This window comes from Dermacentor silvarum, chromosome 4, assembly GCF_013339745.2.
Source record: "Dermacentor silvarum isolate Dsil-2018 chromosome 4, BIME_Dsil_1.4, whole genome shotgun sequence".
In the NCBI taxonomy this organism is placed as follows: domain Eukaryota; kingdom Metazoa; phylum Arthropoda; class Arachnida; order Ixodida; family Ixodidae; genus Dermacentor; species Dermacentor silvarum.
Genome location: NC_051157.2, coordinates 122269443 through 122296491, shown reverse-complemented (window position 1 = coordinate 122296491; position 27049 = coordinate 122269443). Strand labels below are relative to the sequence as shown.

General features: G+C 46.4%; 1 protein-coding gene across 1 annotated transcript in view; it reads left to right on the top strand.

Annotated features, from left to right (window-relative positions):
• Positions 1–10874: 10874 nt before the first annotated feature.
• The window catches only part of LOC119450609 (uncharacterized), a 28193-nt gene continuing 12018 nt past the window's right edge, over positions 10875–27049 (top strand). The window contains exon 1 of the mRNA XM_037714113.2: positions 10875–10978. Coding sequence (XP_037570041.2) covers positions 10977–10978 — 2 coding nt within the window. The 5' untranslated portion in view covers positions 10875–10976. The remainder of the gene's footprint in view (positions 10979–27049) is intronic.

Below are 27049 nucleotides of genomic sequence, written 5' to 3'. Positions count from 1 at the left end.
ATAGGGATACGTGTATCATGGTATGTTAGCCTTATTTTCCTTCTTATATTTATTGACTGTCAAGGTCACATGCCACAAAATAAAATCAGTTGTAAGTCAGCGCCGTGTTCGTCCTTTCTTCGTTTTGTGTTCCGTCAATTTTGCGCTGTTCCCCCACTTTCGCACCACGAACCAATTAGCCCAAGCCACAACCACCAGCAAGCATTAACATCCAACCGACTATATGTGCAAAAAAATAATAATAATTCCAATGACATTAAAAATAGGTCTTCACATCAGTGCATTGACAGTGTTTATGTTCTTGAGAACGTGAAAATAACCTTAAGCTAAAAAAGAGAAACATCCTGATTGGACCATAACACATTGGATTCCCTACCAGGCAAAGCACCAACACCTTAGAGAAACAATTTACAATTAGCATTTCATGTGCATACATAAACATCTCTCAACTCTCAAGAATGCTCAAAAAAGCCAGTGGTATACCAGGAGAGCACCATCATGTCCCTGTGAGAGGCCAAACATTTATAATTATTTATGGTTCATTATTTTACTGCATACACAAGTATTTCTAATGTGTAGATGTTGGTTGAGCCCTTCCAGTTTGTTGTGTGTTCACATGAAGGAATATCACGTGAACATTGCAGCTGTAATGTGCCCTGAACTTCTTACAAAAATGTCCCTCCTACCTTCAATGTGGATTTAACATGCTAGAACTTGGTAATTCAAAATTAGTTTAGTCGACCATGCGTGCCTACAAGCATAGTAGCCTACTTCAACACAGTATCCCGGTGTCGTCTGATCACTTGCCTCGTCGGATAAGGGTTCCATGCAAATAGCTTTGAGCAGACAATGCAGCAGTATGGTCACTAATGAAGTACAGGTGCAAGTTCAGGATGGACATTCGTGAGAAGCTCCGAGGGCATAAGTGGCATTGAAATGGCAGCCCGCCTGTGTGGGCCCAGATGTGTACTATTCGACAGTGTTCCAGCTTCGTAGCTGCAGAGATGACATGGCATCTCCTGCTGTGACTTCTCACCCTTGGCAGTTGCTGGGCAGCCACCCAGTGCCTCGATTCTACACAAAGAAAACAAGGCAGCCTATCTGAGTACATCACTTTACCTTCAAGAGCAAAAATGCAATTATCAATAAGCTAATCAATCAAATCCATCAACCAATCAATATTATATTGTACAACATCAAATACAGATGCATCAAAAAACATTTGCACCAAAAGCCTGTCAAGGTAGTATTTGGTCCAATACAAGAAGGTCACTGTAGGACAGCCGCAAGCTTATTAACCCTTTCAGTTTTTTTATCAGATATTATAAAACAAACACAACAGTTTATTTCTGGTCATGCACAAGGGAAAAAATGACATGGATAATGGCAAATCACTCTCGGTATGGTGCTCACATTCCTATCTGACAAAAGGAACAAAGTGGGCAGCAGACTCTGAAACAACATTGTTCGCAGTACTTCTTTTTCGCGGTGTCAAGGTCAGAATGCAACGCGGTCGAAGTTGCCTCTTCGTCAGACAACAAGCTTATCTACTGTATTCTTGAGTCCAAGCTTTGCTCGTATTGAAGAGCTGATACTACATTCAACATTTGAAGGCTCCGTGCGAGCATCCATCTCAAAGCAATCACACAGCCATGTTCAAGGAAGGGGCGCTTTTGTTTATTTGAACTTAACCAGATGAGATAAAGCAAAGAGAGCAAAAGATTAAACAGAGAGCAACAGATGAAAGAGATACAACAGAGCGTAGAGCCATCCTGGTGAAAGCACACTGGCGAACGGAACACCCTTATTGCTGGAAAAGAGGCATGCAGTTGTGAAGATAGTGAAAAATGAAAAAAAAATATCCATAAACATGCGATAGATAGCAGAAACATGCAAGAGTGATCCTAGTGCAACGGTGAAAATATTTGAAAGGACAATTGCCACTGTAGCGGTGTACAAAGTTTGCGAGCCACAGCCACCCCTCCGATCTGTGGACACACGCGCTCCGCACAGTGCAACAGGGCCCGAGAAAGAGTGCGTTCTGCAGCCACTAACAAAAACCCAGACTGAGCTAACCGAAGAAATGTATTTCAAAGTGAGCAATGCATGCTCATTTAACAGGAGAAATTGATTGAAAAGCATCAGATTGGTCAATGGTCATGACAAAAATTATTTATGGTGTTTGATAACAGGGATACAAGCACTTGCAAGCAAGCCCAATGTTTCTAGTAACATTTATTACCATTAGAACAAAATCCAAGGTTATGTACCAAGAAACTGCATGCATCAGTCATTCCCCATAGACATTTTGCAACTCTGAAGAGTTATAGTACTATAAGTTGCTTGTCTGTCATGTAGACGTGGAAATGTAAATACGTTATTAGGGAAGGGAGTTAGTGTCAAATACCTCTGTACTACACAAGCGATCCTCTACTTTTATAATGTGATAAACAAAAGCACACGAAACTTGTTAAACAGGATGTCACTTCAATGATGGCCGACAAAAAGAAACCTTGTTCTTAGAGCTTGTTTCTGCAATTATAGTAAGTCTGTCAAAAAGGACATGTACCCATGTTGCAAGACAGTCAGGTGACAGAAATACAAATACAAATACAGAGACAAAAGTATATCGCGTGGAAAATAGCGCCAGGCTCAGATCAAGGTGTAACAACTAAAACAACTTTTTTGTGCAAACACCAGAATTGTTCTCTCGAATGTAAGTGACACTCCAAAGCAACCCTTATGTTATTAATTAAAAGTGTGAACTCGCTCCAGCAAATGGTTGCTCAGAGTTAAACTATGTAGTCATTTTTAAGTAGGAATCGTGTATTCTGTTTTATCAATGTTCAGCACCAATTGAATTTCGGAAAACCAATTAGATCCCGCAAGTAGTGAAAGTATTGTGTCCTGCAATTCTGAGAGTGTGCTGCCAGTGGATACTAGGCTGTGTCATCATACATTATGATTAAAGGGGAAGAGCAGGATTATTGATGTAGGTAAAAAAGCAAATGGGGCTAGAGCCTTCACGGCACACATTTTAAAAACCATTATGACAAGCCAGTTTTACATCAGTGAATGTTGAATGATATTGACTGAGTACAACTTGCCTACCCTCATGACTACGAGCGAGTTTCTAACAATAGCGCAAGATTTTAGTTTTTCTAAGAATATGAAATGGCAAACCATATCAAATGCCTTTCTCAAGTCTGGAAAGATTCGCACTACAATATCCTGTTTTAGGGGAGGCATTGATTATTTGATAAAGGGTTGAAATGGCAATGCTTGGGTATTTACCTGCGATAAAACCACATTGCTGGGGGCACAGTATATAATCATGCAAGTGAAATGTATTTGATTGTAATGCAATAAGTTCTAGAAAAGCGTGCTAAAGAGGCCCTCGAACACTTTTCAAGCCACCGTCTGTCTGTTGCAGGTTGCGTAGACTGGCGGTTAAAGATGCTTACAGCATAGGTCAAAGCACCGATAACGAAATATTCAATATTTTAATCATGTAAACAAATCACTACAGTGCTGCCAACCGCATCATTGACCAGTGGTGTTCCCTGGAAGCATATGCGCCAGAAACAATGTCAAGACTCGCTCGTCCGTGATTGGTAAAAAACTAAGTCAGAGATAGGCACTGCCCTGCAGCAAAAATGTGATAAATTAAGATTTCATTTTTGTTTGGTGTACTGTTTATTTTAGCAAAAACATGCGTGGCTGTAAAAAAAGAACACTGCAACTACAAAACACAGTAGGGGCGCTGGCTGCTCTTCCAAGGGGAATTGAAATAGGTCGCGAAGGTTCGGGCAAAAAGCGTTTCAATACCAATTGTCACCAACATCACCAAGGGTGGTTATGAGAGCAGCGATTGAAGCGCGACTATGTGAGGAGGGAACAAACATTGAGAAAGAAAAAGTGTTCCTTTTAAAATTTATGCGAGACAGTTTCATTCATTCAATGAAAATAAAATTCCTAATCAATTTTACATATGTGTGGCGAGAAAATATTTTAGTCTATCATTCACAATAAATCCTCTTTTTCAGCGCCAATTATAAAAGGAGCCGTTGACGCTGCTATCACTTGCCCGCAATGCAATGCAGCTCTTGAAGTAAAGTTCACCTGTCATAATACACCCCCCCCCCCCCCCCCCCACACACTGTTTTTGTTTTGACTGTCACCGATTGTCTGAATTCTGGTAGCGCAGGAGTTTGATTTACTGAATGTGACTATCGCCGAAGTGGTTCGATTCAGAATACGGCCTCAGGCAGTGCAAGTTTCTGACCTTGGTGCATTGTCGGCACACCCTTTTCGCTTGCATTGCTGTGCTGAACTGCCTGCGCAGGCTATGAAAGAAAACAGAACTTGCACAGTGCTGGGATGCTTGATTGGTAGAGGCAGCAGTGCCTCATCATCGCGAGGGCTCATTACTTCCAGTGGCCTCCCCTCCAAAGGTTTAAACACAACGGTGTGATGCAGCTCCATCTGGTTTGTTACCATGCTAACGGTGCGATGCAATTAGCACACTGGAGTCCATGAACATAGAACAGGCTACCATGGAATGTCAACTACTGTTACGTAGGCACTTGGAGCGCTATTGGCAGCAGAGGGTTTCAGTGGGTGAGAGAAATGAGAACTGGAGACCGTACAAAATTCCATTTAAGGCATTAATTTAGCAAGGTAGTGCGTTGGGCGAGTTGGTGCATAGCTAAACAAATGAGTTGTGGCACAAGGAAAGAAGAAGGAAAACCAAGGGCAGACAGGACTGGCGCCCTATCCTGTCTCCCCTTGGTTTTCCTTCTTCTTTCCTTGCGCCACAACTCATTTGTTTAGGCATAAATTTTTTTTTTCTTGTAGTTCAAAAATTTTCGGCTGAACAACTTTGGACTGCACACCCCTATCGCTGTCGTTCTTGTAGCATTTATCCCTCCCACCGTTAATCTACACAACACACGACCAAGAAATGGTGGTTTGAAAAGTGTTTGAGAGCCCCTTTAATAATACCCAGGACTGTTATGCAGCTCTATAGTCTGTACATGGGAGTCACATTGACAATTTATGGTTTATATGGGTCTGAATACACAGCAGCACGGACTGCATAAATTTAACTACACTTGTATGGATAGCAACCATCATGCGTAGAAGTTCTGTCTATGTAGCTCTATCAATAGTTTGATAAAATCAGATCCGCTTTCTCCTATTTTCATGTTCTGAAAACAGCAATCAATGTCAACCTCTCCATGAGCCCTGGCAGTGGGAAGGTAAGTTGAGCATTGCTTATGTATTTTCAACTTTTGAAACGTAAACATTGTAATCATAGTCCATCTGCATGGATGAACTAGCTACCGGGAGTAACGTTAGTGTCATTCTTAATTACTATTACAACTTTTCCTAGTTTTCATATCACAAGGGCCTCTTATCTGCACCTTGACCATAGCAATTATACGGACGCTGGAAGCACAATATCGCCGTAGCCGCAGTTGTCGTGCTGTCCTGATCTAAGGCATGTATAAGGCTCGTGCACGGAGGGTCAGAGGGACTCTGTAAACGCGGAGTGCATTTTGGCTGCAACAACGACTACGCAAAGTCGACGCATCATCATCACTGCGCTCAGTCGCCTCGGTGGCGGAGCCAGTTCTGCCTTCCGCTGCTGGCATGAGAATTTTCCCCACACTAGCGACCCTGTTGAGCTGCCGTGTGCATGCGCTGATGCAAGTGGAACGAGCAGTCAAGCTAACGTTATCGAATACCGGTGTCGCACGGCCACAATCGATCGCGACCGAGCCCGATCCGGATCAAATTTGTCGGTCGTGACTAGCTCCTTTGCACATGTGCGAGGAAGCCAATCGCTGTCGATAATTTCGAATCAGGATCGGGCTCGAGCGCGGTCGAAAGAGCCCGTGTGATAGCACATTTTCTACTTTCACTTGGCGCCGTACCACACCCCGCGAGCTTTGTGAGACACCCGTAGCTGTAAAGGCGCTGTTCCTTTTACCCAATAGGAGCTGCGTACTGCGTCGCGCCACTAGGCCGCACCTGCGAAAAATTAAAACACCATCCGATTACAAATCCAAAAACGTTGCTGAAGTACAGTGTACTAGAATACCTTGGGTAGTGGAAAGAGCGCGCGGCGCGGCCTATGGGAGAGCTGTTGCCACTTCTGTAACCGCCGCGCGTGGCGCTGGCGTCAAAAAACCGAGGAGATCGCGGCCGCAGTAGCGGCTGTCAGTGAGGTTGCGGATGCAGTTTCTACGTCTTTTACCGCGTTTCCGACACGTTAGATTTTCTTGCGCTATCGCAAAATCTATTTTAACGCCTTCTTCTGATTTCCACTATCTTTTACCGTAGAACAATAATCGGTGTCAGTTTGCTTTACAAAATTGAGATGCCATATACCGCCTCTAAATTTTTTACTTACACAGGTCTGGTCTCGCTGTGTCACCTCTATGTTCTTTTTGTAATGCACCTGAATTCATTATCACTTATTTTTTTCCTCTTGTGCCACCGAACATGATACTTATTAGCGCAAAACTCGAAATAAAAGACAACAGCGAAAGACGAGAGGAAAGGAAAGACGAGCGCTACTGTAAACACCAACTCGCCCAGCAAGAAGTTATTCTGTTGTGCCACCGAATTTTAAGACTGATAAAGCACTTAGAAATTCCATTTCGAAAGACTAACCTCACCAACAATTCTCTCTTTTTGGGGTGACTTCACTGGGACACAGCCACAAGGATGCTTTTCTTGGAGTTTACAATTTCATAAGAGGCACAAAAAGAGTACCTTGCTGGATTTCTAGAATTATGAATTATTCCTATTATTTACCTTTTTTTATGTCAAAATTACTTTATCTTAAAATTCTTTATGGTATTTTTCTCATTTCTGCTATACAAATTTAGTTATTGTTTAAATTCTAATAAACATAGTTGAAATCACCGGATTCTTGGCCAATCCCCCGTAGTGGGTATGAGCCAACAATTGGGAGATTAGATGAGGTTGCAAGAGCCGGTACACGGATTTCGTGAGCTAAATGAACGGACCTTGTCGTCGTTTGAAGCCCCGAAAGACGAAGCCCAACGAAATCAGTGGAATAGGAATTTGCACCGCAAAGACAAATAGGCCACACTCGGAAACGTCGGCGGTTTGCGACTACCCGTCTGCATTTCATTGTAAGGGCTTTTTTTTTTTTTCTGGCGCTGGGTGGCAGAAATAGGAAACTGCTAACTACCTAAAGCTAAGCCGCTGCACATGAGCGTGCTTGCTTGGTTTTCAGGGAACCTTACTCCATTCCTTTAAACTTTCGTGTGAACAGTTTACGCACACCAGCTTTGAACAAATTGTGTTGTGATTATACCTGGTGCACATGTCTTGAACCAACGGATTTAAATAAACAGTTGGTCTGTAAAAAATGTTTTTTCCCCTTCAATTTTGCATTTTATATGCTTCAATATTAAATGAAACGATAGCTTCGTCTTGTGTTTGAGGAACAAGAGAAAACCGTAACAAAAGAGGAGAGGATTGCCACTCCAGGGACAAAACATTACTCCGCCGTGGTGGCGTAGGGGCTTTCGTGCTGCGCTGCTAAGCCCGCGGTTGCGGGATCGAATACCGGCCGCGGCGGCCGCATTTCGATGGGGGCGAAATGCAAAAGCACCCTTGTACCGTTCATTGAGTGCACGTTAAGGAACCCCAGGTGGTCTAAATTAACCCGGAGTCCGCACTACGGCGTGCCTCATAATGATATCGCGATTTAATTTAAAATTTACTCCAAAATATGAAAAAAGAAACGCGCAGAACACCTGGAATTGCTGCCTGTTAGTGCCGCAAAGGCGCGTGCCTGTGATAAGAGAACTGGCGGGGGTACGAAGTGCCCGGAGCGTGCCCTCGTGACGTGATATATGCATCTCACAGGGGCTGTTCGTATTAACACGCCAGTAAATTGACGCAGACGTCACCGTTCCACGGAAGATCTCCTAAGACAACTTCTTACTGTAAGCGCGAAGCTTCACGCACTTCGTGCCTTGGCGCCGTCTCCTCAGCGGAGGTAATCTGACGAAAGCGTAGCCCTGCTGAAGTCATATTGCTTTGATTAATTCGCTCATAAGCTATCAATGACATTTGCAGCGCGAGTACTATGCATAACTGCAGTAATAATAAAAGAAAACTTCCGTGCTTGCGGCTGCCTGACCGCTTTCGAGCGCTTGCTGGTGCTCGGTTAGTAAAGCCCCTTGATGTTAGAAAGTAGCGACACGCTTTGATCTACGCCGCCACACCCTCGCCGGCGCGGTCAACCTCCTCTTTTTCTCCCCCGCTTTCGCGGAGGCAGCGCATCCGCCACGCTGAATGGCTGCGGCGCGCGAGACTACCCGGTCAGGTGACACTGACGTCACGAAAACTGCGCGGAACTTGCTTTCGCGCGCCTTTGGTTTCTCCCGCTCGCCATGAGCAGTCCAAGTAGTGGTCGCCCTGCCGCTCCGAACGTGTGTTTCCCAAGTTTTTCCATCCTTTCGTAGGAATCTGAGCTTCGTTTTCAGTGAAAATGCCTTGCTGCTGCGCGTTTCAATGCAGCAGCAGGTCAGAGAAAGGGCAAGCCTTATTCTATATCCCCCGAGGTGAACGGAATGTCGTGCGTCGGAAGCAGTGGCTCCATAACATCTGGAGAAGGGATTTCGCCCCTTCTAAGCACGCCGTTCTTTGCGAGACGAATGTTGCAGCTTTCCTCATATTTGCGGATGAAGTTGCATGAAGATTTTAATGCTCTTCGCATAGCCGGACTCTTCGTTCAGTTCAATACAGAGCACCGATAACTGTGCATATAGTTTTTTTTTTCTTAAAGTGAGTCGGCTCAAATTTTTGTTGACTCTTCGACCCGTGACAAAGCTTTTTGTGTTTTCGCGCGTGCGTTAGTTTTCAAATGTATGTAATTTGTGAGTTAATGCCTGTAACTCATATTTTGTAGTTGTGTGCGTGTGTGTGTGCGTGTTTGTGTATGTGCGTGTGTGTGTGCGTGTATGTGTGTGCGTGTGCGTGTGTGTGTGTGTGTGTGTGCGTGTGATCCTTGCGCCTGATACTTGTGAAGCCAAGGAACTATTTTACTCTTATTGCGTGCTTATTGTATCCTTGCAAAGTTTCAATACTGCGAGCATTTCTTTTTCTTTACGTACTTTATGTTGCGAAGGCATGAACCGCAATATATATGTAGATAAGTGGTATTATGTATTATTCGCGCATGCTCATTAAGTACAAGCCACGCGCTTCTGATAATCTCCCTCAATTCTGATTAACTTGCCATCTTGAAGTCTGTAAGTTAATTATCAAGTGCCAGTCTTAGCAGTTTCCGTGTAAGCAATCAGCCTTTTGTTGTTGTTGTTGTTTTTTTTGAGAGAGAGACTTAGGTTACTCCCAGAGGTGATGGAATGTAATTTCTCGTCGTTTCATAGTGTCGGAATACAGGCGCGTGTGTAAAGTTCTATGTTGGCTGTTTCGCAAACACAGCACATATTTTGCACAGTGGCATTGGTACAAAGGCTTTTGGCCCACTCATTTTGGCGAATTCACTTTAAGTAAACTATCACATTTCTTCTTGGTTACCTTCTCTGAGCATTTTAAGAGCGAATATTGTGAACCAAATTCTAGTTTATACTCTACGCTGCTTATATTGCATGCACCCAATACACCTCCGCGTTACGGACTATCCAAGTGGCGACGTAGAGGTAAACAGCTCAGCCACTGCTTGGTACTCATTTTTTCGGAGCGCTTCTGCTTCTATTTATCGAAGCGTCCTCAAAAAAAAAATGTCACGACGTTCTATCGGAAACGTACTTTTGTCATGACAGTTTCACAAGGGATAAATTCCCATACAACGCTTGAAAGGGCCGAATAAACAAGCGCGCGCATTGATTCTAATGCGGCTGCAGCGAGCCACTGGAGGGTTCAGCGCCGCGCCGGCCCGGTGAGGGGGAGAAATCCGAGGAGAATTGAGGAGGAAAGCGCGCGCGGGGGGGAGAGTGTCGCTACTTTCTAACATCAAGGGGCTTTACTCGGTTAGGAGCCGCTGGCGCCACCTGGTAGCGTTAACATCAAGTGCCTCACGCGCTGCCCGCCGCTCTTTCCACTACCCAAGTATTCTAGTACACTCTAGCTGAAGCATGCACGATCTGAGGAGTTCATGTGCAACTAGCCTCCATAGCGCAATCATAAATGTTGCTGTCGTTATCAATGCCGTCAATGCTTCGTCCTTTGGACGAAACTAAAAAAAATTTTAAATTTCCAAATCATTGTAGTGCATTTATGTTTAGAAACCAATAAAATAGTTGTTATAAATGTTATTGACATCGAATAAAACAGCAATAAATAGACCTACTACAAATTTACCGACAAAAAGGGCTGGGTGTTTGTGCAGTCGTCGTCTGCTACAGTTCAGTACGGCTAGAGTGTACTTGATTCTAGTGCACTTTAGTACGGCCGTTGGCAAGGCTTTCGTATATTCTTTGGCGATTTACGTTTGCCAACAATGTGGAATACATATTATGTTAGCGTCACACGTGGCGACTTTGAAACAAGCTTAATTATCATTGCCTTTACGCTCCTTTACATCAGATATTTTGGTGAGAAAGAAAGGGAAGTAAAGATAACAACGAACGAGAAGCTACTTTCCAGAGTGTCAGCTAAGTAAGAAAAATATTTGGAGCTTCATTATTTCTGGCGATAGGAAAATGTTCAAATATTTCTTATTACCATGGTTTGACGCACGTCCAGTAGGTCGTGGTTTTGACATCAATCGCAAGAGGCCGCCACTCCAACTTCTCGCCGCGCTACATTGGCGGGTGTTCAAAAACGTGGTTACCTTTTCTTTCCTGCAACTACCTGCAACCTACCAGCATTATCAGCTGGTGAAGTTGCTTCTTTATTCTATGTTACCAGCGCCTCATTGAACCTACGTGTGAAGTGTAGGCATTGCAACGAGACTTCATGAAATGTAAGTTGACTTAACGTTTCTACTTATCGTCGTGGCAGTAGTGGCTCTCGTTCTTTGTCAAATACGTGTGGCTTTTGAATGAGACCGGCGCTGCTGGTTGGAAGCGACGGGAGCACACAAGCCCGGTCTAGCGGCTGCTGACAACTTCTACCGTTCGCTCTGCATTTATTCGCTTGAACACCTTCGTAGTCACCTGTCGACGAAGGTTATAGGTCATAGGGCAAGTGTCGCGCGCAATTTCATAACATGCAGCAATCGCGACATGATAATTTGATTCTGCCGGGATTACTCCGCATGACCGAAACACAGGGGCCGTATGATTTTGGTATTTTCTTGTAACGGCGAAGTGTTTAATGTTTGTACGGGTAGTCATTGTAGTGCGGCTAGTTTTCTCCTGACGGCTATCAATGTATCCGAGGCTCATGTGACAGCCGCACGCCGACATTTAGAGCATTAACAGTGTTATTTGGTGTTAAAGCCAGCGTGTTCTTTTGTCCGATATAACGACTAGCGGCACTGATAAATTGTGGGAGTTTATGTGGTCGTCATTGTGTCATCGCCGTGTTACCACGTGTTACTGTATCCCCAATTTTCTTTTAAACATATTCGAGTTTATCTAAGATAAGCTCAGACATTTTCTGTGACGCCGTTGCAGTGTTTTAGCTCCGTGTTATTTCGTTGCATTTGCGTGCGCCATACCAGGCAGAAAACGTCGCACACCTTATCTTCCAATGCAGCAACATCAAGCCACTTTTTCGGCAAAACTGGTTGTCCTAGTACTCGATAACCGAGGTGACCGGTTAAGCTACCTGGTTGTTGTGTTATAATATTAGAATATTTTAATGTCCGGATATTTTAATTTCTGTATTGTAATGGGGCCGTATTCTGAAACGTTCCCCTAGGCGACATTTCTTTTTTCGCTTTCAGACGTGTGCTCAGTGGCGCACCGACGGGGGGGGGGTGGGGGGGTTCGGGGGTTGTAACCCCCCCCCCCCCCCGAGGCCGACTTAACCCCCTCTTTTGTTTAACTCCTTTTCTTTCCTTGCGCATTTGAGTACTGCAACTAAGATGGAAGACGCGCAATCGTCTGCACACTCACAAAAAGCACATTTTTTGACAATTTCCCGTGAAGAAATTGAAATTAGTGCTATATAGATGGTATTGGCAAACTGTCAACCCCCCCCTGGCAGAGATCCTGGGTACGCTACTGCGTGTGCTGATTGGGTGGTTGAGCCCGACGACATTCAATTTTGCTCAACCAGCCAATCAGCGCGCACCCTGAAAGCGAAAAAAGAAATTTCGCCTAGGAGGGGGGGGGGGGAGGGGGGGGGGAACGTTTCAGAATATGGCCCCTGAAGTTCTTTGAAAAGCTGTACTTCATGGCTCAAATGTCAAGCAAGAATGCAACGAATTGCTACAAGCGTATGTCAACATTGTGCGGGTGTTTGAGCAGCCTGTGTTTGAAAACCACGTGCAGAGCAGTAGCTACCGGAATAAATTTATTGTTCTGTTCACCTTCACATCGCCAGAGTCATTGTACATGGTTCATTTCGCTGGTTTGTGGAAGTATTGTCACATTGTAGTGACAATGAAGAGCCGGACAGTAGCAAAAATTGCGAGTCACAAAACTAACTTTTTATTGGGTGAACTTGTGCCCAGAAAGTTGTACTCAAAACGCAACACCAGCGGTGAACACATTCGGTGATTGTTAAAATCTGATCCATGGCTCAAGCGTGTCGGCTAGTTATACACGATTTGTCACAGATGCCAGTGTAATTGCATGTGCTTGCATGCTTTCCAGAATGTAAAACACTACTCGTGTCGCGCATGAAATCTGATTAAACAAGGTTTGTGGACAACGTAGAATATGGTGGGGTTAAAAAGAACAAAAGTAAGCCAAATTACCCCACCCCGTGCCACTAGGTATAACGGGCTAACATAGACAACCGATAGAATCTGTGACAACATTAGAGAAAGTTCCGATACATGAAAGGCACGTCTTGTGCAGAGTGATAACATTTGACCCGCCATGGTGGCTTAGTGGCTAAGGTGTGCTGCCAATCGGTTACGGGGTCAAATCCAAAACACCTGTGTACCGTGCAGTGGGTGCACGTTAAAGAATCTCGGGGGATGAAAATTAATCCGGAGTCCCCCACTGCTACGTTCCTCATAATCAGGTTGTGGTTTTAGCACATAAAACCCCAGAATTTAAGTTCTTTAAAGCTTTTAACATTTGTTACCTGGCGAAAAGTGGCCACCGGAAAAAAAGATAAACACGCACATGTGTCAATGCCTTGCTCTTAAAGAATATTGTCCCGATGCTGCAAACAGAACCTGAAATAAAAAAGTACACCGAATAAAGGAAACTAACAAAACAAGAATTAGTTCTCGCAGTTGATTAGTGCGCATAGAATGGCTTAAGGCGCACTAAATGGACAACTTCAGGTCGTGCACAGCGCTGATGTGATTGCATAACACCATCGGGCAATGCCTCCGGTGCACCGAGATGTAAAAGTATTTTCTACAGACCGAAATAGCACTGAAAGAGTTTTTCACCAAGTCCTCGTCGGTGTGTTAGGGTCCAAAACCAAACAGTTCACTGGGTGGGTATTTAACACTGCATTGTTGAAGATTGTAGCTTCAGCTGCCGGCCCTTTGCTGGTTTCTTTATGCGCAGATGGGCAAGCTGTTGAGCTTTGTGGGTATATTTATGCATTATGCATGTATGAGAAACCCTTCAGCTACTGTCGACTCGTATTGAACTTTGTGATATGAAGTCAGGTCGGTTGACAACTTGCTTCGGACTGGCCTTGATATCCAAACATACTTCACAACTTTCCTAACCATAATGTCTTTGGCATTTGCAAGTTTGAGGTCATTCAGATGCACTGATGTCAGCAAGGCCACGAGTTCCTCTTCAAACTGTAGCCCACCTTCCTTGTGTAGTGCAAGCAACCAAGACAAGGCATCTGCCACCTTGTTTTTCAAGGTACAGCATCTGCATTTCGAAGTTACAGCACAAGAGACATGCTGTCCACGTTGCGATACAGAGTGGATGGTATTTATTACTTTGAGTAGGCAGCAGTGTCTCCAGGGCCTGCTGATTCATTTTCAGACAGAAGGGTTGTTCCCCTACAGGTAAACATGCCATTTCTCACTTGTGCAGAGCTATGTCAATGCTTCATGCTTGCCAGCTGAGTACTTTTGCTCAGCTGTGGTCAGTGGCTGTGGTACAAATGTAGAGGTGTGCGTGCAAGATCTCTCAACTTGCTGCAACATTGTATTCTGTCCACAAGTGGTAGCTTGAGTGGCTACAACAATTTGAAGGTGAGGGTAAAACATGCACAAGATCCATGGGAGCATAGATGTGTGGAGGTGTGTTTAAATCACATCCACATCACCAATTATGGCTTAGGGGAGGAAGCCGCCATTGCCACGGTTTATTGGAGCTGGGGAGCCATGGTGCTGATGGTTCCGGGAAGCTGCAGGTGGATATGACTGCTCTGGGCAAGTGCGCTAGCGGACTCAATTGCATGTGCGATTGTGCACATGGCATTCTTCATCCTTGGCATGTTATGGCTGATTGTATGGTGCTACAGATGCTTATTCACTTGTGAAGAAGTTCTATCAGAATTTGCATCCCAAACAAAAGCAGTGTTCCTGAGGAGAAGGTAACACATGTCTACTTCCTTAGTGACACATGGAATGAACCCAGAGTAATACACAAGGCCTAAATAACAGCCCAAATATAGGGTGTATTTGCATCGATGATCACATCTAGGCTTGAAGGGGGGCTATCTATGCCTTCAGCGCTGACACGATGCCCAAGAAACGGAAACTCACTGAGTTGAATACGCACTTCTCATTCAGCTTGAGCCTAGCTTTTGTGATGCAATCAAAGATTCTCGAGGTTCTCCGTTTGCTCCTGCTCAGTCCTCCCAAAGATGTTGTTATTGATATGGTGTGGGGCACCTTTGCAGCCTCAAAAGATATCATTTGTTGAAATGCAGCTAGGGCTGAAGCCAGACCAAAATACACTAGCATGAAATGGTATAAGCTTTCATGTGTGATGAATTCTGGGATGTCGCTGCTGTCTAGGAAGCAGTACATGATGGTACGCCGGTTCCGAGTCTGAACTTGAAAAACGGTGGACGCTTTTCAGGCATTGTAGCAAGCCTTCCACATGTGGCAGTGGAAGGTTGTCTACCTGTACTGCTATTTTCGGCTCTCTCAGGTCAGTGCAAAGACAGGAGCAATGCAATCACGAATGCTGCTGTCTTTCTTGTGAACCACAATGGGGCGCACCCACTTGGATGCATTGATTCCTTCCACAACCTTCGGTGCTTCCAAGCACTTGAGCTCATCAGCCACAGGCGGCCATAGCAAAAGGGCAGTCTTCTCTTGCGTGCGACAAAAAGTACTGATGGTTTCACCTTTATCTTCTGCTGATATTCCTTCATTGAGGTCTGGCATGATTACCCGCCGGGGTGGCTCAGTCAGCTAAGGCGTTGCGCTGCTGAGCACGAGGTCGCGGGATCGAATCCCGGCCCCGGCGGCAGCATTTCGATGGAGGCGAAATGCAAAAACGCCCGTGTGCTTGCATTTTAGTGCACGTTAAAGAACCCCAGGTGGTCAAAATTAATCCAGAGCCCTCCACTATGGCGTGCCTCATAATCGGAACTGGTTTTGGCATGGAAAACCCCAGAAAGAAGAGGTTTGGCATGATTAAAGGGCCAAACATGATCATCAGTAGTGCTAGCAGACCCATTTGAGACGGATCCAAGGGAGGATTCATGTTTGTAATTGGTGCTTTTCAAGCACAACACATTATTGAAGTAGTTAAGAGTGGATTTGCTTCAGTGGACGTGTGTAGGCAGCAAAGCTCTTCTCCGTTGATCTGCAGTTATAGAACTCGTACAGTGCTCACGCAAAGCAGTCATTCTTTTTAGGTTGACATAACTAGGTCTCAGCTGGCCAAGTGTTGCAAATCACATAAGCACAAGATGAGCCATGCACTAGTAATTTTTGATCACCAGATTAAAGAACTTGTTGCCTTTAAGCAGTTAGGATCACCATCTTCAATTTTGATAACATTTAAGTTTAGGGAAGGCTTTCAAACAAAGACGAAAATTCAACCAAAGGCACTTTTGAAGGTGCTCCAGAAATGCACTTGGAGCAGACTCTTTAATGAGTCGCCTTTCTCCCAAGCAGCACATAATATTTGTTCATCTGCAGGAATTCCAAGGTCGGTCTGTAAGAACTCTGACCGTTGGGCATGCTGAGCACTGTCGAAGTTCGTACTTAACGGAAAATGGACTGCCCAGGCAAAGGTCTTGAAGGTACTCGGTGCTTTCCCTCTGGCCAGAAGCATTCGCTTGCGTGCGACAGCGAGTGTTTTTGTTTGAGTGATCTTTGCCTGAGCGTGTGTGACACCGATAAAACTTAGGTTCTTACTTTGTGCAGTTGTCTCTTTGGTGTCACCATCAATGCTCCACCTTTCTAGCGAAACTGGCATTTCGTTTTCTTTCTCGGAGCGAATATCTATATAATCTTGCACTTTTTATTTGAGTGGGCCATCTGATGATGCCGGCAGGCAATAAGTGCCGTCAGCCATGGTGTCCTAGATTTGTGGTGCTGTGGGCCACACCGATGCATTGCCCTTGGTGTGATCTGCATCGCGTGCGCTCATAAGCATGCTATTATGGCCCCACCTTCTTGCAAGTTGTTCATAATTGATTACTGACAAGATACTATCCACCAGGAATGTTCTGGGAAATTATGAAATTATTTTTACTGCTGAAACTTAAGAACCTTGAATGAACGAAATTCGCGATTTGACGAAGTTTTTCGCTGCAGGTACAACTCCGTTGAACCACTAGAAGCCAAAATTTAGGTGCCACCTTATGTGATCGGGCTGTCAGTATCTCCTGTCGTAATCGTTGTCGTAGTCACGATAAGCAAGCGGCTTGTGCTCGGCACGCGCTCGTGCCACTGCTTCCGTGTTTGTCGTCGTCGTCTTCCACAGCTGGCTGCGTTGCTGCTCATCATTCCAGTGTAGAATTTCACTTCTTTTTTGTTGTCATAATGGGGAGGCCGCATTTACGTGGTTATGAGCCATTGCTTAAGGCAGTATGACCCCATTAGCGGTGCATCACTGCATGCTTTGCATCTCCCCAGGTTTCCGTTAGTGGAGCTGCATTTCACTCAGTGGGTCATTCGAGCACCAAATTTTTGTTTATGAATTTTGTTTTAATTAGTAGGTCCATCTGATAATCACGAAATGAAACTGTAAAGGCTGCAACATGATGTATAATTAATGCTAGTATTGTTAATTATGATAAATTTTAATGTCACTTCAAGGTGCACGCCCAGGTGAAGTGGCACCTTTCTCTTTGTAATGGGTTGCCATTATTATGACAGCTGGGCAATAAAGGTGGTGAAAAATAGAAGCAAGAAGAAATCGCTGAACATAAAGCAAACTACAAAGGTGTTCCAGCTGCAGCGGCTGACTTTGCACCCTGGATGCATACACACATAGCAGACACTCGCCGTCTTTCACTGATGCTGTTGGGAACTGCCTGCTCTGCAGTGTTGATGCCCTCCTTTATTCAAGGCATTGCTTAGTTTGGACACTGCTGCACCTCACCCTTTTTCTTCATACCCAAGCGCTACTTCTAACGCCTCAGAATGGCTCTTGCCAAGCTCGTCACAGTGGAGCACAAGATGTTCGATTGTTTCATCCATGTCCCCGCAAGAACAACACAGCCCACACGCCTCTGTTTTGTCAAACAATCATTGCGTAGCGCACCTGCCCTGGCCTTAGAATAGCAGGGAGCAACCGTTGCTATTGTCATATAGGCGGGCAGCCTTAATGGAGCTCTTGTATTTGCGGTAGAGGGACAGTCTCTGTATGGGCAAGTGCTTTGTTGCACCGCCTTGGCGTAGGCTTCGAGTGCACTGCATGCAAAGACATGTTTCCCACAAGTAGTTGAATACTCTGTTCGCCCACCTGTTGCGATGCATATGGAACAAGCGGTTTTCGAAGGGTTGCTTGCTTGAGGCATCCTGTGCAGAAAAGCTGGACCAACCTAAACGGCCTTGGACAGCCTCCTTAGCCTCAGTTCCACAATATCCGACTGCATGTCGGCTGACGTGATCGGTGCTATTTCCCATATCGCGTTACCTGCCCCTGCATAGGACTCCGATGCCACCATCTTTACAGCTGCTGCTGTCTGTTTCTGCCCACCCAACACCACTTTGAGTGTAGGGAAGATTCCTCCAAGATGTGTCTCGGCAACCGTAGATAGGTCGGCATACTAAATCATGAGTACTCACTCATCTCAAAGGCATCAGTGTGAGTGGATGCGAATATGAACGTGAGTGAATGCTCGCGACTGAGTATGAATGCTAGTGAGTACCTGCGAGTGTGAACGTGAATGAGTGTGTGTTGGTGCAAGTGGAAGTGAACACCAGTTCCGAGGGAGTAGACGTGACTATGAACATGAGTGGGTGCATGAACGCGTGCGAGTACCTGTATATATTAGTGTGAGTAGATGTGAGTATGAAGTGACCGTTGTCGAGAGTAAGATGTGAGTGCGAATGTGAATGTGGGGACCCGTTGGTTGGAGTACAAATTGGAGTGAAAACCAGTACGTGTGAGTAAACGTGATAATGAATGCAATTTCCGGCTAGTATGAGTATGAATGGAAATGAGTACCTATATATGGGTTTGAGTATACTCAAGTATGAGTGGGAGTGAGTACTGGTGAGTGTGAGTAGATGTGGCTTTGAGTGCCAATCGGTGAGTGCCAGTTATTGTAAATGTAAGTGGAGTGCCAGGGAGGCTCAGTTTATCTGAGTCTTAACATGAATGAGGGCTGGTAAGACTGTCAATGCGAGTGTGAATGTTGGTGAGTGCCGATAAGCTTGTGTACACGTGAATGTGAACCTTAGTGGCAATTAGTGTTAGTTGAAGTGTGAATGTGTCTGAATGGACGTGAGTGAGTGCAGGTCAATGTATGAGAGAATGCGAGAGCAAGCAACAGTGGATGAGTCCTTCGGTGAGTAGAAAATGTTCAGTGCTGGAGTGTCTCTAGACATGCACGCGAATGAGTATCATCCGCATGCTCTGAAGAAGTACCATGTGATCTGATGTGACTGTCACATGCTGAGCTGATGCCCGTGGCTTCAATCATGTTGCGCGATGCTCTCTCCTATTTCCTTGCTCCATGCTTTAGCCCCTTTTTAAAGCACAGGGTAGCCAGTTGGCACACAGGCTAACCTCGCTCTCTCTTCCCGAGTTGACACAATGCGGGTAACTCATGTAATGAAATCGGTATAAGTGCTATGTGATCTCACTGTAAATTTACTGCACCTTCCGGGGTGGGACACCTGCACCAATTGCGCTGTTTTGATACAAACGCACATTTCTGCGCCATACTGCGCCAAACATAGAAAATTGACTGAAATTGCACCACGCTGCGCCAGAACGGCTTCAGCATGTGCGCTCCGGCAGTGGCCGCGAAGAGCGAGCAGATTGTTCTCCGAAAAAGTGCAGCACAACACGCGAAGGTGCCTCGTAATTTTCGCACTTGACTTTTCGGCGCAGCGGCCGGCGCGCGCACCACCGCTGTTGTCGTTGCTGTCGGAACGGCCAGGGCGGCTGTATTTAGAATGTACTAGAATACGGTTGAGTGGGCCGAGCGGCACGGCGGCCAGCGCTCCCTAGCTGAGGCACAGAACGCCCATACAAACTGGCTGAGGCACAAAAGAACGAAAAGTATGCTGACGGCGCTGCGAGCGAACTAGATAATATGGAGGCTCACGCTGCAGTAGGTTCAGCGGGCCGACGTCTGTGTCCCCAGGGCCCATATAATGTAAAACTATTATGTTTTTATGCCCATATGGGCGAAGCCTCAGCCATTTTGACCTATCAAGAAGGGCTAATGGCGGATTTGGAATAAAAAGGCGCAGTATTGCCCGAAAGGCGAAGATTGATTGCGATAGCAATTTGTAGACAGCTATACGAATTAAGGATACTAGTAGTTTTATCGGCCGTATGAACTTGTAAACATTCGCATACTAACTACCGTATTTACTTGCATAATGAATGCACTTTTTTTTTTACGAAAAATATGCGCAAAGATGCGTGCGTTTATTATGCAGGGTAAAATTATTAGCAATATTTTTTTCGCGGCCACCTCTAAAAAGGTCGCAGTTTCGCCCAAAAGACAAACCATCGATTGTGATAGCAAATGCGTAGACAGCTACACAAAGTAAGGATAATTGTTTTATCATCCGTACAAACTTGCGAAGTAATTTAACCAGCATGGTGTCAGCGCGCACAGGCAAACATGAACCAATCACACTCGTGACCGCGGCCACTCACACAGTTGAAACGCTGGTGTGAGGAAGCGCGGCAGCAACAGCGAGTGAAGTGACGTTTGTGCCGTGTATCGTTTCAGTGCAAACTGAGCGGCAATAAGGGAGCATGCACAATGGTATTAGCCACCGTCGCACCTAGACTCAGCCCCCAACGCAGATTGCTTTCAAGATAGGGCATGCATGGCCGCGCAATGTGCAGTTGCTGCGCCACCTCGCTCCCTCCTACCAGCGCCATATGCGCGTCGAAATACGGGGTGTGTCCTCCTCGCTTTCCCCCTCGAACGCAGGAGATGGAGCCACGATCGTCTTCGCCAACGGCAAAAATGCGTTTGGAGTGTCCATGATTGCTATCGGAATAAAAGTAGGAGACACGGTATGATTCGACATCCAATACGGCGTCCGGCACAATCGTACCCACCGGACGCCATATCGGACGCCGAATCGTACTGTCTCTCTCCTACTTCACGGCAGGAAGTTCAGGGTGCGTTTATTACGCAGGAGAAAAGAAAATCGAAATTTTGAGGACTAAAGTTGAGGGGGTGCGTTCATTATGCGAGTGCGTTAATTACGCGAGTAAATACGGTATATTAGCAAGCATGGTGTCACGCGCGCACAACCAAACGAACACATCTCCCTCGATGACCTGCGGAAACTCGCTGTAAAACATTGAGTGAGGAAGCGCACCAGCAGCAGCTAACGAATTGACCTTCGTGCTGCCTCTCGCTTCAACGTGAACTAAGCGGCGAAAACGCAGCGCACACGAAACTATCAGCACTCACACTCTGTCTCCATGTCAGATCGCTTTCAAGATAAGGCCCGCGCGGCAGCGCCATATGCAGTAGCCGCTGGAATAGAACCCCCCTTCCTCCGGTGCCTTGTGCGCGACGGAAGATGGCGCGCTTCCTCCCCGCATTCCTCCCTTGCGCATGCGAGATAGAGCCGCCATCGTCGGCTCACCCTTGTGTGCTTTCACTCGCATATACAGTACACGGCGCACGGCGACGATGTTATCTCCCCTGGACTTCATACGGAGCGTCACGGCGACGACGGCAGAAATGCACCTGGAATGTCCATATAATTGCTATCGCTTTAAAAAAAATTGGGGGCGGCTTCACACTAGTGGTGCGAAGAATGGGCAAACAGTGAAGATGGCGACCCCACCTAGGTGGCGACCCCACGCTCAAATGCTTTTGCTCGGTTTCGCGGGTTTTAACTCCGGATCTACGAATCACCGACGTTTCGCTGCCGCTTCGGCGGCGCGATACTCGAAATTGGACCGAAGTTGTCTCACTCGCTCTCGAGTAGCAACGCGGCGGCTTTCGCACCGTGCTTCCTCTTTTTCGGGAGTAACGCCCTTCTTCGGCCGCCCCATCTTCGCAGCGATGTGCTCGGCGCGGAGATGACGGGTCTTTGCTGTTGCCACGACGCGGAGCAATACATCGCGTGTAGGCGCAGTGACGTCACGGCTTAGCTCTCTGTCTGCGCAGCCACGGCAACCACTCCGCACAGCGCGGTGGCGTCAGGGCTTGGCAAAGCTAATGTTGAATTCCCATGGCGGAGCCGGAGCAGCCAACGGACTCCGCGAGCGAGCACTCGACTCTGGTATAGAGCAACGCCTCCAAATCTGCGAGTGGAACACAACCTGCACTGCCGGAGCAAGGCGGAAACGGAAGTTCTATCCTTTGGGTACCGAGTTACCCAGGACACCTTGTGTGTTACCATTCCCTTCCGCTGTTTGCTCCCAGCAGCGCCGCACCGGCCACTGTCTGTTCAGCGCCATTCACCTGCAGCTTAAAAGTGCGGAATGGATGAGATATCTCGCCAAGCGTGCATCAGCTTTTGTCTGCTATGGTGAGCACACAGGATGTGGACAAACATGGTAGGTGTCTAGCCGACTACTTTGGGCTTCTTCGCGGGAATGCGGAACATCCTGTCCAATTCCTGCTGGTAAGCGGCAGTCGCATTCACTATCCGAGAAATCACTCGTGTCGGAACTTGAGCTTTCCGACTCGTAGCTGTCGCCATCGAGTAGCGGAAGCAATGCCGCACGCTTTGCTGAACTAGCTGAGCCGTTCATGTCGTCCGCCATTACCACAAATCACGACCAGCAGCGCCCCCCAGCAGACAACGTGGCAAAGGAAATGCGTCACGCAGAGTTCTGGTGCACTACGCCGATTTTGGCGGAGCATCTTTTCCTGCTCCATGAAGTGACTCCCGCTCTGAATCCACTCCGAGTCTCTTATTGGAACACTTTACTCCCGCCCTCACTCTGTCATTGGAACAAACTTGCTCCGAAATGAGCAGAAAAACTTGCTCCGACTCCACCATTGGAATTCAACATAAGGCGAAGCGATGCGGCCCGCGCGATGACACCATGGCTTATGCAGCAGGGGCGAAGCGTTGCTAGGCGACGCATGGTGACGTCATCGCCTAGGCGGAGGTTCTGCGGCGTACACTCAACAGACCATCCTCGAGCTTAGTTCACAAGGGTATGTGCCATTGTGCTTGGACCCTTTCTGTACTACCTCTACGATCGGCCCACAGTTCTTGTTCGCACTACGCGGCCTAGCCAAAAGTTTAAGCAGCTCCGCTGTTAAAACAGATTGGAATAGTTTTAGGTTATATCAGCCCAGGGTTTATCGCGGCTCTCTGGGTCTGCGGTGACATATGGTGATACAGAAATTAGGTTATCGCGTCGATTGGATTGCATATTTTGAGAACATTTTCCGCTATCATGATGAGCGTCAGGTGCACGAATATGTAGATAGTGCCACGGATGTTTTTGGCTTTACAGGAAAACATTCCATTTTCTGGTACGCTATAGCTACAAAGCACGCTTCTACGACTCGCTTTGTGTTGGTTTATTCTGTGTTTCTTCGTAGTTTGGACGTGCGCTACCATATTCCACAAACTTCAGATTGGCCTGCACCAAACTGCTTGTAAATGAAATTTTATCTGCTCCAAATTCAATTTTTCTTGCTCCAAAAATTGCTTCAAAATGACTTTAGGCAGTCCCACCCCTGTGACCTGCCGTTTTTTCCTCGCGTATCTCCTTTTATCAATTTTCATTTCTTTTATCCCTGTCCATCCCTCTATTCTTCCTCCTCTGCTGTTCTGTAAATGTATATTTTCTGAAACCATTAGCAGCATGGCTTAGAGCAATAAATTTCTTCTTGTGTATGCGCACTTGTTTACAGTGAGCGTGCATGTGTGTGCATCAGAATCGTACTTGCGTAATTAGAACTCACTTGCTCCCCGTGCTAAACTTATTTTGTGCCTGCTTTGCACACCCTTTGTAAAATGTGCTGCTAGTGCCATCTCTTGTCGATAGTCGCACTTCCAGGTGTGCATCCACAGGGGAGGAAGGGCTGGATCGGCAGCTAGGCTTGGCTGTCGTTGTCATGGCAGCACATCCAGCACCACAATGTCGGTTTGTTGCATGCTGCCGTATGCGGTGGTCGTTCGTTGTGGCTGCAGCATAGTTTCTGCCGCTTCTAGGCTACGCCCCCATAGGCTGTAGCAATTTTGCACCATGCTTTGGAGATAAATATTACACAAGTGGCGCTAGTTTTGCTATTTCTGCTAAGCAAGCATCGCATCACTGCTGTCAATTTCATAAATTGAATAATTTAAAGGGTTACTACCCAATACATTAACCCTTTAACTGCCACTACCGAGATAACTCGTGAAACCACCCACGCGCACCCCCTGCTACTCCCGAGTATACCCGTGTTGCTCTTTAAACTCACTCCCTGCCACTTCCAAGACAACTCATGCAAAAAAAAAAAAATTGCGTACATGTCCTACCATCTATGGAGAGGTCACCTAAACATATAGAACTTGTAAATTAAATTTTAGACAACAGATGGAGCGCACGTGTTTACACCAGCGTCGCTTCGTCTCGGCAGAGCGCAGCAGCCATGACGAGTCAGCGCGCCACGTGCGTCCGCGCTTTGATGGACGAAGAAATTCAAGAACTACTGATGAATTCTGACGAAATATCTTTACATGTCCTGTGGAGTATCATTGTGCATTACTAGCATGAAATTTCCACTGAACCAACATGAAAAAATTACCCGGCAGGGGGTGAGGAGCAGTCAGAAAGAAACCCGGCAGTGAAAGGATTAATTGGCTACCTGTATATTGCCATTATTGTGGATGTAATAATGTCTTTATCTTCAGATAACCTGAAGAGGCTGATGTGTAGTAAACGTATCTTACTAGCACATGCAAAAAATGTTAGATGCGATACGCTAGCTGCGCATTCATGTACAAAGTCTTTGTAAACATACCCTATTCTGCTAATGTTGTTATACGCATATATATCTTGTCAGATGTTGACCGATGCGATGCCTTTATTTCCGAGCAGTCGCCCGAGTCAGAGACGAAGCACCGCACGAGACAAAAGATGATGAAGAGTCGTATGTACAGATGACGACGACGATATGCACAAATAGCGCTCACACAAGATGATGAGTCGTTTGTACAGATGATGACGACGATATGCGCAAAATGCGCTCACACTAACTCCCCCCCCTTCAGGAAAGCGGTCAGCAAGACCGCAAGCTAGAAAGGGTAGGTACGGCGCATGTAGGGTTTCAGGCGAGATACGTGAACGATTTCTGTAGTGCGGCGGCGGCGGTCAGTAGCTGAGGTGACAGGAGTGACGTGGTAGTTAACGGCCGAAGTTCGTTGCAAAACGGTGTAGGGGCCAAGATATCTGTGGAGAAATTTTTCACAGAGCCCCGGTGCGCGAACAGGTGTCCACAAAAGAACTTCGTCGCCTGGGCGGAACGAAGCAACGCAACGCGTCGCATCATAGCGAATTTTCCTTTTGTCCTGAATGGTAGCGGTGTTGGCGCGGGCAAGTTCATGGCACCGGAAGATGCGAGCGGCAAATTCTTCAGGAAGAGACGCGGATGGAGCAGTAGGTGCTGAAAGGAGTGTAGTGTCCAAGACGAAAGACGGCGCACGACCGTACACAAGGAAGAAGGGACTGTATTTGGTTGTACGTTGGACGGCGGTATTATACGCAAACATCACAAAAGGTAGGATGGTGTTCCAGTTGGTGTGATCGGGTCAAACATACATTGACATCATGTCAAAGTTCGATGAAAACGCTCCGTAATACCATTTGTTTGCGGATGGTACGATGATGTGGTCTTATGGATGGTGTCCGAGGCCTGGAGGACTTCATGTAGGACATGCGATAGGAACGTCTTGCCACGGCCACTCAGGAGGACACGAGGTGCGCCGTGACGCAAAATGATACTGTGCACGAAAAACTCGGCGACTTCGGAGGCAGCACCAGAGCGAAGAGCAGCTGTCTCAGCGTACCCCGTTAGATGATCCACTGCGGTAACGATCCAGCGGTGACCAGTGGGCGTGAGTGGGAGGGGCCCGTACAAGTCTATGCCCACAATTTCGAAGGGGATGGACGGGCATGGTAGAGGCTGCAGAGGACCGGCAGGAAGGGATCTCGAGCGTTTTCTGTGCTGGCATGACACGCAGGATCCAACGTATTTGGCGACAGAGGTGGAAAGGCCCGGCCAGAAACAACGCATTTTGATGCGGTCGTAGGTCTTATGAAAGCCCAAGTGGCCAGCCGTCGTGTCGTCGTGAAATGCTTCTACTACTTTGGAGTCGAAGTGAGCGAGGTATGACTGGTACCCATCGGTTACCGGAAGGATGGTTGATTGATCGAAATAACGCTCCACCTTGAAGCTTAAAACACGAAAGTTGTCGTCTTAAGCGACTGTTGGGGGGTCGTGCCAAGCCAGTAAGTCGGTTCATCAGCGTACGGCAGTATGGGTCAGTACGTTGGAGTGAGACGAGGTCAGTAGACGGGAGAAAGTCAACTGAGACAACTGACTGTCCCGGGCTACTGGGCGAGTGCTGAGACGTGTGGCTAGATGGTGACGTGCAGACCGAAGGTGAAGCATGGGCGTTTGGGGACAGCGGGCAGCGCGACAAAGCGTCGGCATCTTGTTGTTGTTTGCCGGATCTATACGTGACAGTGAAGTCATATTCCTGTAAGCGCAGTACCCAACGGCCGAGGCGTCGAGACAAGTTTTTCAGGGACGACAACCAACAGAGAGCATGATGGTCGGTCACAACTGTGAAATGGCGGCCGTCGAGATAGGAACGAAATTTTTGTATTGACCACACGATGGCGAGACATTCCTGTTCTGTAATCGTGTAGTTGCGCTCAGCAGGAGAAAGAGCACGACTTGCATAAGCCACGACTTGCTCTTCGGACTTCTGATTCCGCTGCAGCAGGACAGCGCCAATTCCATGCCCACTGGCATCAGTGTGTAGAATAGTCGGGGCCGTTGCATCGATATATATATATATATATATATATATATATATATGAGTGTTTCTAAGTAAAAAAAGATAGTTGCAAGTCAGCACATGTCATGTTCATTTCTTATCTTAATCATCTTTTGAGCACTGCACGGACATAGAGATGGCTGAAGAGTCGAAATTATGCTTTCACAGGTAATCTCTGAAAACTGTATTGTATGCAAAAAAAGATACGTGATACATCTTATACTCGGAAGTGTTTGTATTTGATATTGCTAGCACAACTTCTTGCCAGAAATTATTAGCGACTAAAGGGGAAAAAATAAAGAGCTGATAATACGCACAGTTCAGTCCTATCTTATTGTGTATCTGCTCAGTTTT